Below are 17050 nucleotides of genomic sequence, written 5' to 3'. Positions count from 1 at the left end.
TTTATATATACATATATAATAGATGTATATATATTATATAGATATATAATATATACACATATTATATATATGTAACGTCATACATAGTGTATTTTAATATTAATATAAGTACATATATTAGTGTTAAAATACACGTAGAATGACATTACATATATATAATATGTATATATTATTATATATATATAATAGATATACATATATATTATATATATATATATATATATATATATATATATATATATACGTATAATTAAAATAATAAATAAATAAAATAATAAAATAAATAAATAAAATATTGAAACAAAATTTAATATAAATTATATATTCATATGTAATTTTATTCTAACTGTATTTTGTTATTAATATATATATATATTGGTAACAAAATACACTTAGAATGACATTCTATATATATCTATCTATTTATAAAATACAAATAACCGCAAATATATATATATTTAGATAAATACATATAATTACATAAAAGATTACATTAGTATACACTTAGAATTTAAATACATATATATGTATATATATTAAAATTCTACATGTATATTTAAGTAATCTTTTAACCTAATTATGTGATTTGATTAATTAAAATTTGATTGACATGCCTGACAACACAGGGAGAAAGTGCAGAGAATTTAATTCGCAAGCACTATATTTGACCATGTAACTCTCCAAGAAACCATAAAACCTGTACATAGGGGGTAATGTTTTACTCAGGAGACTTCGCTGAACTCAAATATTAGTGTTTCAAACTTGTATTACAAGGATGATATTCTAAATAAAAGTTTTTTGCATTTTTTTACAAATGAACAGCACTTTTATGGACTATATTATTGTTGTAATATGTTTTACTGTTTTAAAACACTAATATTTGTGTTTAGTGAAGTCTCCCGAGAATAACAGTACACCCCATGTACAGGTTTTATGGCGTTTTTGAAAGTTAGAGAGTCACATATAAGGCTTGCATTTCATTTTTTTGACATTGAAATTTGCCAGATTGGTTATGCTGCCTTTGAGAGCGTATGGTAGCCCAGGAATGAGAATTACCCCCACGATGGCTTACCATTTGCAAAAGTAGAAAACCCAAGGTATTGCAAATGGGGTATGTCCAGTCATTTCTAGTAGCCACTTAGTCACAAACACTGGCCAAATATTTATTTGTTTGCTTTTTTCACACAAAAACAAATATGAACGCTAACTTTGGCCAGTGTTTGTGACTAAGTGGCTACTATAAAAGACTGGACACTTGCAATACCTTGGCTTGTCTACTTTTTCAAATGGTATGCCATTATGGGGGTAATACTCGTTCCTGGGCTACCACACCGTCTCAAAGGTAACATTACTAATCTGGCAAATTTCAATTTGAAAATGGAACGTACTATATTTGACCCTGTAGCTTTCCAAAACACCATAAAACCTGTTAATTGGGGGTACTGTTGTACTTGTGAGACATCGCTGATTACAAATATGTGCATTTTTGTGCAGTAAAACCTAGTTTATGAAAAACAGTATTATGACATTCACAGCTAAAATGTCAGACGGAAATATAAATTTAAAAAAAAATCGTATTTTCTCACATTTTTTTTTTATTTTATTCATAATAAATTATGTTCCATATATGAATAGTTAATGATAAATTAAAGCCCTGTTTCTCCTGAACAAAATGATATATAATAAGTGTGGGTGCATTTAATATGAAAGAGGGGAACTACGAGTGAACAGACATATAGCGCAAGTTCCAGTTTTTGTTTACGTTTTGTTTTGATCAAAACGCGCACTATTGACTCCATCCTGAAGGGGTTAATCTTGTTCACTGTATATTTTAATGTAAATATTTTCTCTAAGAATAAATTCATTGTAATATTACTGTGATTAAATGTTAATTTTTAAATTATTATGTTTTGTCAGGGCAACCTCTCATGATCTAATAAATTTACACCCAGGGTTATCCCCTTAGCATGCCCATGACCAATGGATAATTGAGCTGCTCATTCTATCTATATAAGTAAATGACAAGTTAGCATAAATATGACAAGAATGTGTTGATTTGGTTTCTAATGACAGTCTCAGGAGGATGAAGATTGTAAGAAGCAAAGGCTATTGTCATTTCCCAAGCATCAATCACTCCAACATTATGCCTTTTAAATATGTCTTTAAGAATTAAATATTGAATGTAGCCATGAAAATCACTAATTCGTTCAACATCTGTGTTCATATCCCTTGAATTCTCTACTTTTAGGAAGACCTTGGTTTCGGGGCTTCGTAGAAAAATACGTTCAATGGCCCTTCTAACATTCAGTAGTCTTCTGATGAACAAATGTACAGGGAAACCTCTAAAATGTTGTCCAAGTGTAATAACAATGATGGTGTTTGGACTACCAGGAAGTTCATCAATTTCACGGGCAATGTAAGCACAGTCTTTGACAGTGTAGCCAACAGTGCTGACAAATGGATGTCCATGCTTCTTCCACTGAATATATATATTCCGATCGATATCCAGAGCTAAATATCGTTTATGTAAGCCATGTCCAGGAAGATTAAAAAACTTGAGGCCTGCAAAAAAAAAACAATAAAACCTGTATTTTAAGATACAATTTGTTAAATTTGTTATAGTACCAATAACTTATTATATATTTAATAGTATGAATCTAAAACACCAATAATTTTAAATGACAACAGAATTTAAAACTATGCATGATAAATGGAGTGATTTGAGAAATTGCATCTTCAGCATGACTTATTATCTTTGGAAATATTACTATATTTATAGCAGGCATTGTTAATAATATGGTTTTTCTTCATCCCTGGCAACTCCTCTGTACACTCAAATTTGTCCGATTTATCAAGACCATGGATAGCCAACATTCGGCATTCGAGATGTTGTGGACTACATCTCTCATGATGCTTTGACAGTATTATGACTTTAAGAAGTATGGGATATGTAGTTTTAAACATGTGGAGTGCCAAAGGTTGCCTACCCCGGTCTTGATCATTATGTTTGAATTATTCAGAGCTGGATTTCCTGTTAGGCAGAGTAAACACCTGTCTACTAGTACATTCCTTTGCCACAAGTGCCTACTCTGCCTGTTATTCTGACTCTGCCTAGAGCTTTGACATCTCTAAGTATGGAGGACTCTGCTATTGCTTGGTTAGATCTGTTTTCTGCATTTTTTATCATTAATCTGGAGACCTTTTACACAATTTTGGGTTGATTAAGCTCAAATAATATTCCTTTACACCTTCATATTAATTTCTGGGATTGAACATAATTCACAAAGGCAATTTTTCCCTTCTTTTTTCCTTTAGGCACACCACTGCTGCTACCTCTCTACTCATTTATCCTCCTGAACAAAGTCATACATACTGTAACATACACACACATACACTGAAAAGCCACAACATAAAACCACTGACAGGTGAAGTAAATAACAGTGATTTTATCATTACAATGGCACCTGTCAAGGGTGAGATATAGTAGACATAAAGTGAATAGTCGGTTCTTGAATTTAATATTTTGGAAACCAGAAAAATAAGCAAGCGAGTGAAAAGGACCAAATAGTAATGGCAAGATGACTGGCTAAGAGCATCTCTTAAATTGCAAGTCTTGTAGGGTGTTCCAGGTATGCAGTGGTTAGTACAAATACACAAAAACTCCTGCGCTCAAACTTCCACTAATACTGGGTGGCAGCAACGACCATAGCACACATCAGCGCCAATACATACAGTAAAAAAAAAAAAAAGGGTTACCTGCACACTAGCTCAAATTCCTATACATATATAAATGGAGGTTATTTAGTAATTCCGTTGGCCAGTAGATGAAAGCCCACCTATAAATTCCATATTATGGATTAATACGTATGAACAGGTTAAAAAAATACCCCTCTCTGTCTCATTAGAGATTTCTTAGCCTGAAGCTGAAGGAAGCAAGCTGAATTGTTAGTGTAGGACCCACCTAAGAGCCTTGACGCACATCCACACATCTACATATATGCATATACACATACATATACATGCACGTACCATACTATACCATGTACGTATCATGATCTAAATAAATCATATACCGTATATACTCGAGTATAAGCCAAGTTTTTCAGCGCATTTTTTGTGCGGAAAAAAAACCAACTCGGCTTATACTCGAGTCAGAGTCTGTATTATGGCAATTTGCATTGCCATAATACAGACCGGGGGAGAGGGGGGTTGGCAGAGCTGTACTTACCTGTCCTGCAGCTCCTGTCAGCTCTCTCCTCCTCCGCGCCGTCCGTTCAGCACCTCGGTCAGCTCCCAGTGTAAGTCTCGCGAGAGCCACGGCTCTCGCAAGACTTACACTGGGAGCTGACAGAGGGAGCTGCACAGACCGCGCGGAGGAGGAGAGAGCTGACAGGAGCTGCAGGACAGGTAAGTACAGCTCTGCCAGCCCCCCTCTCCCCCCACTGAACTACCAATGACACTGGACCACCAGGGAAGGAGCCCCCCTCCCTGCTATGAATCAAGCAGGGAGTGGGGACGAAAAAAAAATATAATAAAAAAAATAAAAATTAATAATTCAGTTAAATAATTAATAATAAAAAAAATATATAATAATATTAAAAAATAAAAAATAAAATAATAATTAATAAAATAATTAATAATATATCAAAATGCCCACCCCCACCAACACATACACAAACACACACTGCATCACACACACTCACACTTCATTCATACCCACACACACTGCACTCACACACACTGCACTCATACACACACACTGCACTCATACACACACACTGCACTCATACACACTGCACTCATACACACTGCACTCATACATACACGCACTGCACTCATACATACACGCACTGCACTCATACACACTGCACTCATACACACACACTGCAAATAAATATTCAATTAATATATACGCGCACACACTGCACTCATACACACACACACTGCACACACACTGCACTCATACACACACACTGCACTCATACACACACACTGCACTCATACACACACACTGCACTCATACACACACACTGCACTCATACACACACACTGCATTCATACACACACACTGCATTCATACACGCACTGTACTCATACGCACACACTGCATTCATACACACACACTGCATTCATACACGCACTGTACTCATACGCACACACTGCATTCATTATATACACACACTGTAAATAAATATTCAATTAATATAATTTTTTTTAGGATCTAATTTTATTTAGAAATTTACCAGTAGCTGCTGCATTTCCCACCCTAGTCTTATACTCGAGTCAATAAGTTTTCCCAGTTTTTGGGGGTAAAATTAGGGGCCTCGGTCTATATTCGGGTCGGCTTATACTCGAGTATATACGGTAAACCACAAAACACATTTCGCTACTATATCCAATTAACATAGCATGTTATCCTTATTACAAAATCTTATAATGTCCTATTCAGGACCCTTCCCCTCCCCCCCCCCATAAATTTTCCTCTTCCCTTTCATTTGTTGAATTCAGGGCACTAAATTAATGGATTAGTGAAGTGAGAGCCATGCGTCTCATGGTGAATTTAATTCTCCCTCGCCTTATACTATTCCCTGGGTAGAGGGGATAGAGGTCTTTAGTTGAAATAAAAGTGGTACTCCCTCTGGGGTATCGAGGTCCATTGTTTGGAAGAATCTACTTGGATCCCCCTATGGCAATAGAGCTCTGGTTTGGTAATTGTGGAAGGCAAGTAATTTAAAGGGATGATCTCAAGAAAAAAAAAATATGATTAAGTCACAGATGTTCAGGGATTGGTTTCCATTGCCGTCTCTTTAAGAGAGTAGTGGGAGATAGATCTTGGAATATCTGAAGCGCCTTCTCCCTATATATAACCTCCACCCTCTGCATTTACATACAATTGCATCCTTAGTGCTTTAGTAATGGAATGTTACTATTATATCTCTGGGGCGTTCATCGTTTCTACGTGATGCACTGGCTGAATGATGTGCCCATGGGACTCCGCAGGAATATTTCTGGGGGGGTGGCATAATTGTAATGACATCCATGCTTTGCCCATTTTTGAAAGTGTCATGAAGGGGAGGGGCATAGTCATTATCACAAAAAGCCAGGGTGAATAGCGTGTTCACAACTACAGTGTCAGAAATACATGTTTGTATTCCTGACACTATTATATTCCTTTAATCAAATTAAAGGAACATTCTGGTAACCATAACAACTTCATCTAAATGAAAAAGCTAGGATGCAAGGAGGCCTCTGGGTGCTCTCTTTCCTTTAAGGGGTTAAACCGCTCTCAAATGGTTTAAGCCCAAAGACTTCCTCCAGCTCCAGATCTCCAGGTTACTCAGTGGTTTTCGGGTTCTGAAACGGAGTGTCACGAAGTGCAGATTGACGTCAGGCATGGGTGCCACCGATTGGCTAGGGTCAGCTGACGCTCTAAGCCAATCACTAGTTCCCAGTTAACAAAAATGTTTTACTTATTTATGAATGGGGAGCTACTGATTCGCTTAGAGTGGAAGCTGACCGCTCTAACAAATCAGCGACACCCCTACCCACTCTGTGCTTCCTGACACTCAGCAAATAAAAGTGAACACATGAACACTGAGATTTTTTTTTACCTGGGGAGATGAGAAGGTCCACAGTTTTCCTGCCAGGCCCATGTACCAAAGCCTTATGATGTGGTGTCCAGAATGAAGTGGAGGGATCACTTAACTTGTCCTTAGAGCTCCAATTTCCTTTTCTTCTTCTTCATTTGACACAGTCTTCTTCTTCTTCTGACACCGTCTTCTCTCCTCATTGGCTTCTTCTGCTCCTTTCTCTTTCTGATCCCTTTCTGCTCCTTGCAGACCCTTTCTGCTCCTTCTCTCACTTTACCTTTGTGCTCCTTCTGAACCTTTCAGCTCCTCGCTGCCCCTTTCTGCTCCTTGCTGTCCCTTCCTGCTAATTTCTGTTCCTTTCTCCTCCTTCTCCTACTTTACCTTTGCACTCCTTCTGCCCCTTCCAGCCCCTTTATACTCCTTGCTACCCTTTCCAGCTCATTGCTGGCCATTTCTGCTCCTTCTTCTACTTTACCTTTGTGCTCCTTCTAATTATTTCTGCTTCTTTACCTTTGTGCTCCTTCTGTCCCTTCCTGCCCTTTCTGTTCCTTGCAGATCCTTCCTTCTCATTGCAGACCCTTCCTGCTCCTTGCTGCCCCTTCCTGCTCCTTGCTGCCCCTTCCTGCTCCTTGCAGACCCTCCCTGCCCATTCTTGCTCATTTTTGCTCCTTCTCCTACTCTACCTTTGTTCTCCTTCTGCCCCTTCCAGCTCATTGCTGACCCTTTCTGCTCCTTAATGTCCCTTCCTGCTCATTTCTGTTGCTTCTGCTTTCTGCTCCTTCTTCTACTTTACCTTTGTGCTCCTTCTAATTATTTCTGCTTCTTTTCTTTACCTTTGTGCTCCCTCTGTCCCTTCATGCCCCTTTAGGTCCCTTCCTGCCCCTTTCTTCTCTTTGCAGATCCTTCCTTCTCCTTGCTGCCCCCTTCCTGTTCCTTGCTGCCCCTTCATTCTCCTTGCAGACCATTCCTGCTCCTTGCTGACCCTTCCTGTCCATTTCTGCTCCTTCTCCTAGTCTACCTTTGTGCTCCTTCTGCCCTTTCCATCTCATTGCTGACCCTTTCTGCTCCTTAATGTCCCTTCCTGCTCATTTTTGTTCCTTCTGCTTTCTGCTCCTTCTCCTACTTTACCTTCTTGCTCCTTGTTGACCATTCTTGTATGCTGTCCCCCATCCCTCACTTACCTGATCTGTATGCTGCCCCCATCCCTCACTTACCTGATCTGTAGTCTGCCCCCCATGCCTTACTTACCTAATCTATAGGCTACCCCCATGCCTCACTTACCCGATCTGTATGCTGCCCCCCCCAAGCCTTACTTACCTGATCTGTAGGATGTCTCCCCTTCCCTCACTTTCCCTGATCTGTAGGCTGCCCCCCCCCCATGCCTCACTTGCCTGTTCTGTAGACTAAGGCATAGGATGTAGCTTCCTATCCCTGCCTTTTTCCATACAAACCGGTATTGCAGTGTATTATCAATCTCAAAAGAAGAATACCGGCAGGAGCTGGAAAGTCCAGGGGGAAGGCAAGTGCCCCCATCCCTTGCCCCCGCCCCTGCGGACGCCCATGGATGTGCCCTATCAATTTCCCACCTAGGGTCAGGGATATCTGGTAGTAGGGGTTTAAAGATCTCTAAAACCATATTCTGCACTGGGCCCTCATCTCTTGTTTCAGGTATGCCTCTAATTTTGATATTCTTTCGTCTGAATTGATTTATAAGGTTCTCAAAAGCCACTTCCAAAGCATCTAGCCATGTACCCCATTCAGAGCTCTGTAAAAAAAAAAAAAAAGAGTATTGTGTGCTTTTGCTACGGCCTCTACCTTCACCTCTAAAGTAGCAGTCCGAGTTCCAATTGCCTGAATCTCCATCCTGATCTCCTGAGCATTCCTCCCTATTTCCCCAGCAGGGAACATTCTATCCTCCTTCATCTGTGCCAGGATACGCTGTATGCCTTCGAGCAGTGAGATGTCAATTGCAGAAGCAGCTGCTCGAGGGACTACACCTGAAGCTCCCTCTTCCGGGTCTGCGTGGCTGTCACTGCTGTTGCGGCTGTCTGACGGGCTTCAGCGACGGAGCTCTTTACCTTAGCGTCTAACGGTCAGGCCACTCCTCCTCCATTTCCTTTGCTTTTAATGCAGTGGTTAGTATCTACAAATAGTTGTACAAGAAAGGACAACTAGTAAACCGGTATCAGGATCATGGGCGCCTAAGGCACGCTAATGCGCATGGGGAGCAATGGCTGGCTCGTCTAAACGAATTTTTAAAAAACATAATGCTAGCATGATAAAAAAAGGTGTCAGAACACATAGTGCATATCAGATTTCTGCATATGTGGCTAGGACATAGGGATTGTTGCTGACCACATACACCCCTTCATGTCAATATGTTCCCTGATGGCAGTGGCTTCTCTCAGCAGGATAATGAACCCTGCTACACTGTGAAAATTGTTCAGGAGTGATGTGAGAAACATGATAAAGTGTTCAAGGTGTTGCCTTGGCCTCCTAATTCCACAGATCTCAATCCAATTGAGCATGAGTGGGATGTGCTGGAGCAGAAAATCTGATTCACGGAGGTCCCACCTCACAACTTACATGACTAAAATCATCTACTTATTATGTCTTTGTGCTAGATACCAAAGGATACATTCTGAGGTCCATGCTTTGATGCATGAGAGGTGTTTTAGCATGAGGGGAACCTACACAATATGAGGTAGGTGATTTTAATGTTGTGGATGATCAGTGTACACACTATACACACATACATATATAGGATAGTAATCATATGAAGCCATTTATTATCACATAGTTTTTGGCTTTTTTTTTTAGATCAAAAGTTTACATACCCTTGAATGTTTGGCCTTGTTACAGACACACAAAGTTACACACACGTGTTAAAATGGCAATGAAAGGTTAGTTTCCCACACCTGTGGCTTTTTAAATTAAAATTAGTGTCTGTGTATAAATAGTCAATGAGTTTGTTAGCTCTCACGTGGATGCATTGAGCAGGCTAGATACTGAGCCATGGGGAGCATAAAAGAGCTGTCAAAAGACCACCGTAAAAATGTAATGGAACTTTATAAAGATGGAAAAGGATATAAAAAGAGACCCAAAGCCTTGAAAATGTCAGTCAGTGCTGTCCAATCACTTATTAGGAAGTGGAAATGATAGATTAGCAAAGAAGCATTAAGAGATGTTACAACTTGTAATCGCCCTGCAGGTACTTCATCCTGAGACACCCGTGGGAAACATTTATTATTATTATTACTCTATATGCTAGAGATGTGCTATGCAGAAAGGCACTCTTTATCGTGTTTGGTAGACAAGTCCTCATTTAATACCATATTGGTGGCACAGTAGATACTGCATCCAAATATTTATCATATATGTACCACGTGCCATGAAATTGTTTTTCTCTGATGATACTTGATAAATAAATTATGTGTTTCATAAGGCTTTAATCAGTCATGTATTAGCAGCAGTTAAAATTAAAACAGTCGTAAGGTGCAAAATGCGTGACTCTCCAATGTTGACCTGTTACAGACAGAGTGAATCAAAATCATGCATATAAATTGCCAGCACTCTTGTGATTTCAATTAAATAAAATGAAAAGATATGAGGCAAGTGGGCTAAATATGGGAATGTCAAACAACTGATGAATGCATTGGCTATATAGTATGTTGGGAAGACTGTGTATAAAGTATATTATTACATGCTCACAGATTTCAGAGCCAAACAGGACAAGTTAAGGTTACATAGACAGATGTGTCCTCAGGTGACACAGACCATCTTCTGTCTTTATCCAGATGTACTCAGAAAAGGGGATACAAAACAAACAGAATCAACAGCTTCTGGTAAAGGTTAGCAGTGCTATGTAACCAATACATATCTATATATACATAAGCTAGTAATCCTAGAGTATGGCTTAAAAGCTCTAGTGAAGCTGGTCAGGGGGTATATATATATATATATATATATATATATATACACCCCCTGACCAGCTTCACTAGAGCCTTTAAGCCTTACTCTAGGTTTAATCGCTTATGTGTCACTGTAGTGGGACTCCACCCTTTCTTTGAAGCAGATTCCAAAGTTTCAGCCCAACATATAATGTTATAAAGTCTGGCAAATATTTATTAAAAATGTAATTAAAGCGCTATAAAACAATTCAATAAAAAATGTATACAAACAAAGTCCAAGGTGCTGCAATCCTCTGAGGCACGTTTTGCCTTTATAAATTGCTTTATCAATACGTACAATCTGCTCCATATACAAGTGTCATTTTTTTTTTTAAAGTTCGAGTGAGATTGATTCTTTATCTTCATTGGGCAGAAGTGACATGGCAGGATCCCTCCCGCATCATCTCTATAACCTAACTATGTCTCTTTTTCTGTTCTGGGCATTGCTGCTGTCTACTTCTCTCAGATCGTGAAAAAAATGGAAGTTACGTGACAGGATCTGCGCCAAACCACTTCTTGTATATTCGATGCATAGCATTCATAGCAACTGGGGAAATCAATATATAGCGTCTACAGCAACAGGGTCAGAGAATGTCTGGAAGCCCCAGCAAGAGGTTAACTTCATCACTCATCACCAAGAACACATAGGAAATACAATTACAGGGGAGTATCAGTATATTTATATGGCACTAAATATTACACATCTTGTATTATAATCCAAAATCCAGAACCAAAGTATATAGAAGTGAAAAATGTATTAGAAGAAATAGAGTTTGAAGTCATTATTGAGACCATGGGGTGTCAAAGTACTCAAACTGAAAATCCATATTTCCATTTGTCCGATTTTTTCTAAACATGTTGAGGCCTCTCCAGGTTATCTACACTTTTTGTATTCTTATAAAAATACAGGGAGTGCAGAATTATTAGGCAAGTTGTATTTTTGAGGATTAATTTTATTATTGAACAACAACCATGTTCTCAATGAACCCAAAAAACGCATTAATATCAAAGCTGAATATTTTTGGAAGTAGTTTTTTAGTTTGTTTTTAGTTTTAGCTATTTTAGGGGGATATATGTGTGTGCAGGTGACTATTACTGTGCATAATTATTAGGCAACTTAACAAAAAACAAATATATACCCAATTATTTATTTTTACCAGTGAAACCAATATAACATCTCAACATTCACAAATATACATTTCTGACATTCAAAAACAAAACAAAAACAAATCAGTGACCAATATAGCCACCTTTCTTTGCAAGGACACTCAAAAGCCTGCCATCCATGGATTCTGTCAGTGTTTTGATCTGTTCACCATCAACATTGCGTGCAGAAGCAACCACAGCCTCCCAGACACTGTTCAGAGAGGTGTACTGTTTTCCCTCCTTGTAAATCTCCCATTTGATGATGGACCACAGGTTCTCAATGGGGTTCAGATCAGGTGAACAAGGCCATGTCATTAGATTTTCTTCTTTTATACCCTTTCTTGCCAGCCACGCTGTGGAGTATTTGGACGCGTGTGATGGAGCATTGTCCTGCATGAAAATCATGTTTTTCTTGAAGGATGCAGACTTCTTCCTGTACCACTGCTTGAAGAAGGTGTCTTCCAGAAACTGGCAGTAGGACTGGGAGTTGAGCTTGAGTCCATCCTCAACCCGAAAAGGCCCACAAGCTCATCTTTGATGATAACAGCCCAAACCAGTACTCCAACTCCACCTTGCTGGCGTCTGAGTCGGACTGGAGCTCTCTGCCCTTTACCAATCCAGCCACGGGCCCATCCATCTGGCCCATCAAGACTCACTCTCATTTCATCAGTCCATAAAACCTTAGAAAAATCAGTCTTGAGATATTTCTTGGCCCAGTCTTGACGTTTCAGCTTGTGTGTCTTGTTTAGTGGTGGTCGTCTTTCAGCCTTTCTTACCTTGGCCATGTCTCTGAGTATTGCACACCTTGTGCTTTTGGGCACTCCAGTGATGTTGCAGCTCTGAAATATGGCCAAACTGGTGGCAAGTGGCATCTTGGCAGCTGCACGCTTGACTTTTCTCAGTTCATGGGCAGTTATTTTGCGCCTTGGTTTTTCCACACGCTTCTTGCGACCCTGTTGACTATTTTGAATGAAACGCTTGATTGTTCGATGATCACGCTTCAGAAGCTTTGCAATTTTAAGAGTGCTGCATCGCTCTGCGAGATATCTCACTATTTTTGACTTTTCTGAGCCTGTCAAGTCCTTCTTTTGACCCATTTTGCCAAAGGAAAGGAAGTTGCCTAATAATTATGCACACCTGATATAGGGTGTTGATGTCATTAGACCACACCCCTTCTCATTACAGAGATGCACATCACCCAATATGCTTAATTGGTAGTAGGCTTTCGAGCCTATACAGCTTGGAGTAAGACAACATGCATAAAGAGGATGATGTGGTCAAAATACTCATTTGCCTAATAATTCTGCACTCCCTGTAGGTTACGTGGATCTTTATTATGGTAAATCGTATAATGCAATGAAAGGCTGTGTTTATCATACCCATTTTTTATATTTCTTATATGTTCCTGTAACCTAACATTTAACATGCGTATAGTGTGTTTTATATAAAGCAAACCACATCGGCATTTAATAAGGTATATCACCTTTTTGGAATAGCAGATAATAACTTGTTTAATAGGGAATATTTTACTCCCGTTACATAAATGGTTAAAACATTTGATAAAATGTTTTTTGCTACTTCCACAGCCGTAAAAGCCCTTTGATTCCTTAAAAAAAATGTGTTTGCTCTTTTGTTCTTATATGATGTACCAGAATACTTTTTAAAGGGACACTAGACTTACCAGAACAACTACAGCTTATTGCATTTGTTCTGGTGAGTAGAATCCTTCCCTGCAGGCTTTTTGCTGTAAACACTGTCTTTTCACAGAATATGCAGTGTTTACATTATGGCCTAGTGATAACTCCACTGGCCACTCCTTAGATGGCTGCTAAAGCTGCTTCCTTGGGCAGTGCTGTAGAGTAAGCAGCACTGCCATTCAGTGTCTACACCCTCTGCATGCAGACACTGAACGTTCCTCATAGAGATGTATTGATTCAATGAATCTATATGAGGGGATGCTAATTGGCCATGGCTGTGTTTGACTTGTGCTGGTCCTGCCAGGGCCAGGGCTACCATTAGGCGAATAAGGTATTTTCCTGGGGCGATGACCTGCAGGGGGTGGCCACCAGGATGTTTCACCAGCTACAGATACAACAAAGGTAGGTGTCATGACTGGCTGCTGTGCACACACAGGAAGCCAATCCCCAGCACACAGACACACTGCATCTCCATCATAGACAGACACACTACATCCACAGACATAATACATCAGGCAGACACACTACATCCCGAGCACACAGACACACTACATCCCGAGCACTCAGACACACTACATCCCGAGCACTCAGACACACTACATCCCGAGCACTCAGACACACTACATCCCGAGCACTCAGACACACTACATTTCCAGCACCCTGCACGCATGCTTCCACGGGAGGCCCCTGGGCGGAGGAGGAAACAAACCTACACATAAATTGCCTGGAAATGATTGCAGGGTCTTACGCGATTTGCAATCTAGCTAAGGTTGTATCCAAATGCTGCATACTCCTCCGAATGGACAAAATCTCAGCAGTACAGTACATAAACTGTTTAGGAGTAGCCTGGTCCCGAGTTCTGATGGAAGCAACAAAGGACATCTACTGATTTCTCCTTCTCCACTTCAAGTGGGATGTCTCCCAGGGATCAACAATCTCACTTAGGACTGGTCCTCCTGAAATTGGAGAGACAGCAGCTACTGGTGACTGGACATCTCACTCTTCGACACTTTGAGGACAGTCAGAGGCAGCTTCAGCTGCACCCCTTTGCTTCTCAGACTAAGAGGCAACTTCTGAGGTATTTCACCTGGCTTCCAGATCCAGAGTGCGAGGCGGTAGATACTTTTCTTCAGAATTGGACGAGATTCTCGATGTTGGATTCTCGAGTTCTCATCGCATCCAGAAGATTTTACTACTTCTCATCTCTCCCCTTTGGATGAATCACGCGTGGTTGCCAGACCTGATGAACTTGTGCCACGATCTCCCTCTCCTTCTAACATCCTTCTCTCTTCTTCTAAAAAAAACCTCAAGAGAACTGCATCCACTAGACCTCCCAGAACGCTTGGACCTAGTGGCCTGGGTGCTTTCAGGGGATCCAGGTCATTATCGCAATCAACTAAGGAACTATTATGGGATTCATGGGCCCCCAGCACTAGACAGAGCTACATTTCTCCATTGAACTCTTGGAATGGCTGATGTCTGGAGAAGGACCTCGATCCCTTTACTGTAACTGGCCCAGTCGTACCCACCTCTTTTTTTTGTTCTGTCATCTTTTGAGAGGTATCAAGTTATCCAGACCCCCGGCTCTGAAATATTCTCACATTTGGAATGTAGATTTAGTTCTTCATTTTCTTCGGGTTTGGACAGACAATACAGAATTTCTCTTTGCCACCACTCTATGAAATTGACACTACTCTTGTGCCTAATTTCCTTCCGAATTGTCTTGTGTTTGGGCACTCAAGTGGACTGTTTCTCCTTCACTCTAGAAGGCATGTCCTTTTCGATCTCACGTTGGACTAAAAACGGACCATTCCTTAGTCTTGAATGTTTTCTTTTTGGGCGGTACCATGCCATAGCACCTCTCCACTCCTCTCTGGGCATCACAATCGGGCCAGCTCCTCATTTCTTTCGCTAAATGCACCATCCAGTCACATCCACCACTCTGGTGAGATGGATTCACTGGTTGTTTTCTTTAGCAGGCGTAGATCCTTGTTTTGGTGCTCACTCGGAATGGCATGGCACACACACAAACACACACAAACACAACGCAACACCACTAACAATCCACATACATGCACACAACCCCACTTGCAACCTCTCACATGTAATACCCCCACACACACAATTCTACAAGCAGCCCCCATACACAGCCCTCATTAATAGGTACCACAAACTACTCAATAACATATACAATATAATAGCTCATATACGCATAAATAAGATACAAAGCAACTGCAGTATAAATAACACAAGCAGAATACGGCAACATACACACCTCAATTTAAAAAAAAAATAGGACCGTCACGCCATGGGACATCATAATCTTATTTCGGCACAGTGCTTCTCAAAGGTTGCCTACCCCTGGCCTAAACAAAGCACTAATATTTATATAGCAGGAGAGTGAGGATATAGAAACCCTAAAGTGACTAGTGTCTATACAATCAAGGTGCCACAAGTGCTAAACATGTGCATAAAGTGTTAAAAAATACTCTATCCAAGTTATGCATGTCTCTATGTACAACCAGAAAAATCACAAAATGCTAGGTGAATATTCAAATGTGAAAGGTGAAGTCTAATATACAAATAAATAGCCATAAGAAATAAAGAGCGAAGTAAAACCAATACAGATAGAGGAATTGGCAATAGCAAACTGATAGACAGGTAAAATGCAATTTGAAAAACGAACACTAGATGGCAGCTAAGTACTGAGTGATCTTACATAGGAGGGGAATGTTGACTAAACAATCAATAATCAGCAGACATCAAATATCAAGTAAAAAATCAAAATTTGACCTAAAATATTCAGTGACCGCAAAAAAATCTGTACAGTCTCATCTGTTGTGTAATATACCACTCAGTAGTCCAATACTTAGAAAAACGACTCCAAATTAGTGGTATAACGATACAAGTTAGTGACTGATGTTCTGGATACCAAAGTTTGTTCGATGTGGAGATTGGACCTGCTAAAGGATAAATTCGACTGTCACAGTCAACACACTTTGTAACTATCCATAGTAACATTCATGTGTCATACTTTAAACACACTATAACCAATAATGGTAAAATAAAAGCAAAATATATCAAAATGTTACATAAATACTAATTTTATTTTTTAACGTATTTACATATTTTTTTTATATTATATATAAATATATATATATATAACAATAATTATATATATATATATATATATATATATATATATATATTTAATCAGTATCAGTCTATGTGTAATTTGATATTAATATATATATATATATCTATATATATATATATATATATATATATATATATATATATATATATATATATATAATTATATATATATATATATTAATATTAAAATACACCTAGACAGTGTGTGTGTGTGTGTATATACATACTTAGATTATATATATATATATATATATATATATATATATATATATATATATATATATATCTAAGTATATCATTTTTTTTACACTTATTTTAACATTAATTTGATTTCCAGCCAGCAGGGGGACTAACTGTCATTACAGGCAAGGACCTAACTCTCACATGGCCGGGGGGGGGAAAGAGTCTGGAGGAGGCAGGATCTGCCGCGGGGGACTCCCTGGGATCCCAGGTGAGTCCCTGCAACCGCGATCGCCGGCGCGGGATCGCCGGCGACCGGGTAAGTAACAAA

General features: G+C 39.3%; 1 protein-coding gene across 1 annotated transcript in view; it reads right to left on the bottom strand.

Annotated features, from left to right (window-relative positions):
• Nucleotides 1-1998: 1998 nt before the first annotated feature.
• LOC134569199 (NXPE family member 2-like) overlaps nt 1999-17050 on the bottom strand; it is a 41455-nt gene continuing 26403 nt past the window's right edge. The window contains exon 5 of the mRNA XM_063428113.1: nt 1999-2562. Coding sequence (XP_063284183.1) covers nt 2027-2562 — 536 coding nt within the window. The 3' untranslated portion in view covers nt 1999-2026. The remainder of the gene's footprint in view (nt 2563-17050) is intronic.

The sequence above is a fragment of the Pelobates fuscus genome, chromosome 7, assembly GCF_036172605.1.
Source record: "Pelobates fuscus isolate aPelFus1 chromosome 7, aPelFus1.pri, whole genome shotgun sequence".
NCBI classification, from domain to species: domain Eukaryota; kingdom Metazoa; phylum Chordata; class Amphibia; order Anura; family Pelobatidae; genus Pelobates; species Pelobates fuscus.
The sequence above is the reverse complement of the archived record's forward strand: the minus strand, read 5'-3'. Positions and strand labels throughout refer to the sequence as shown.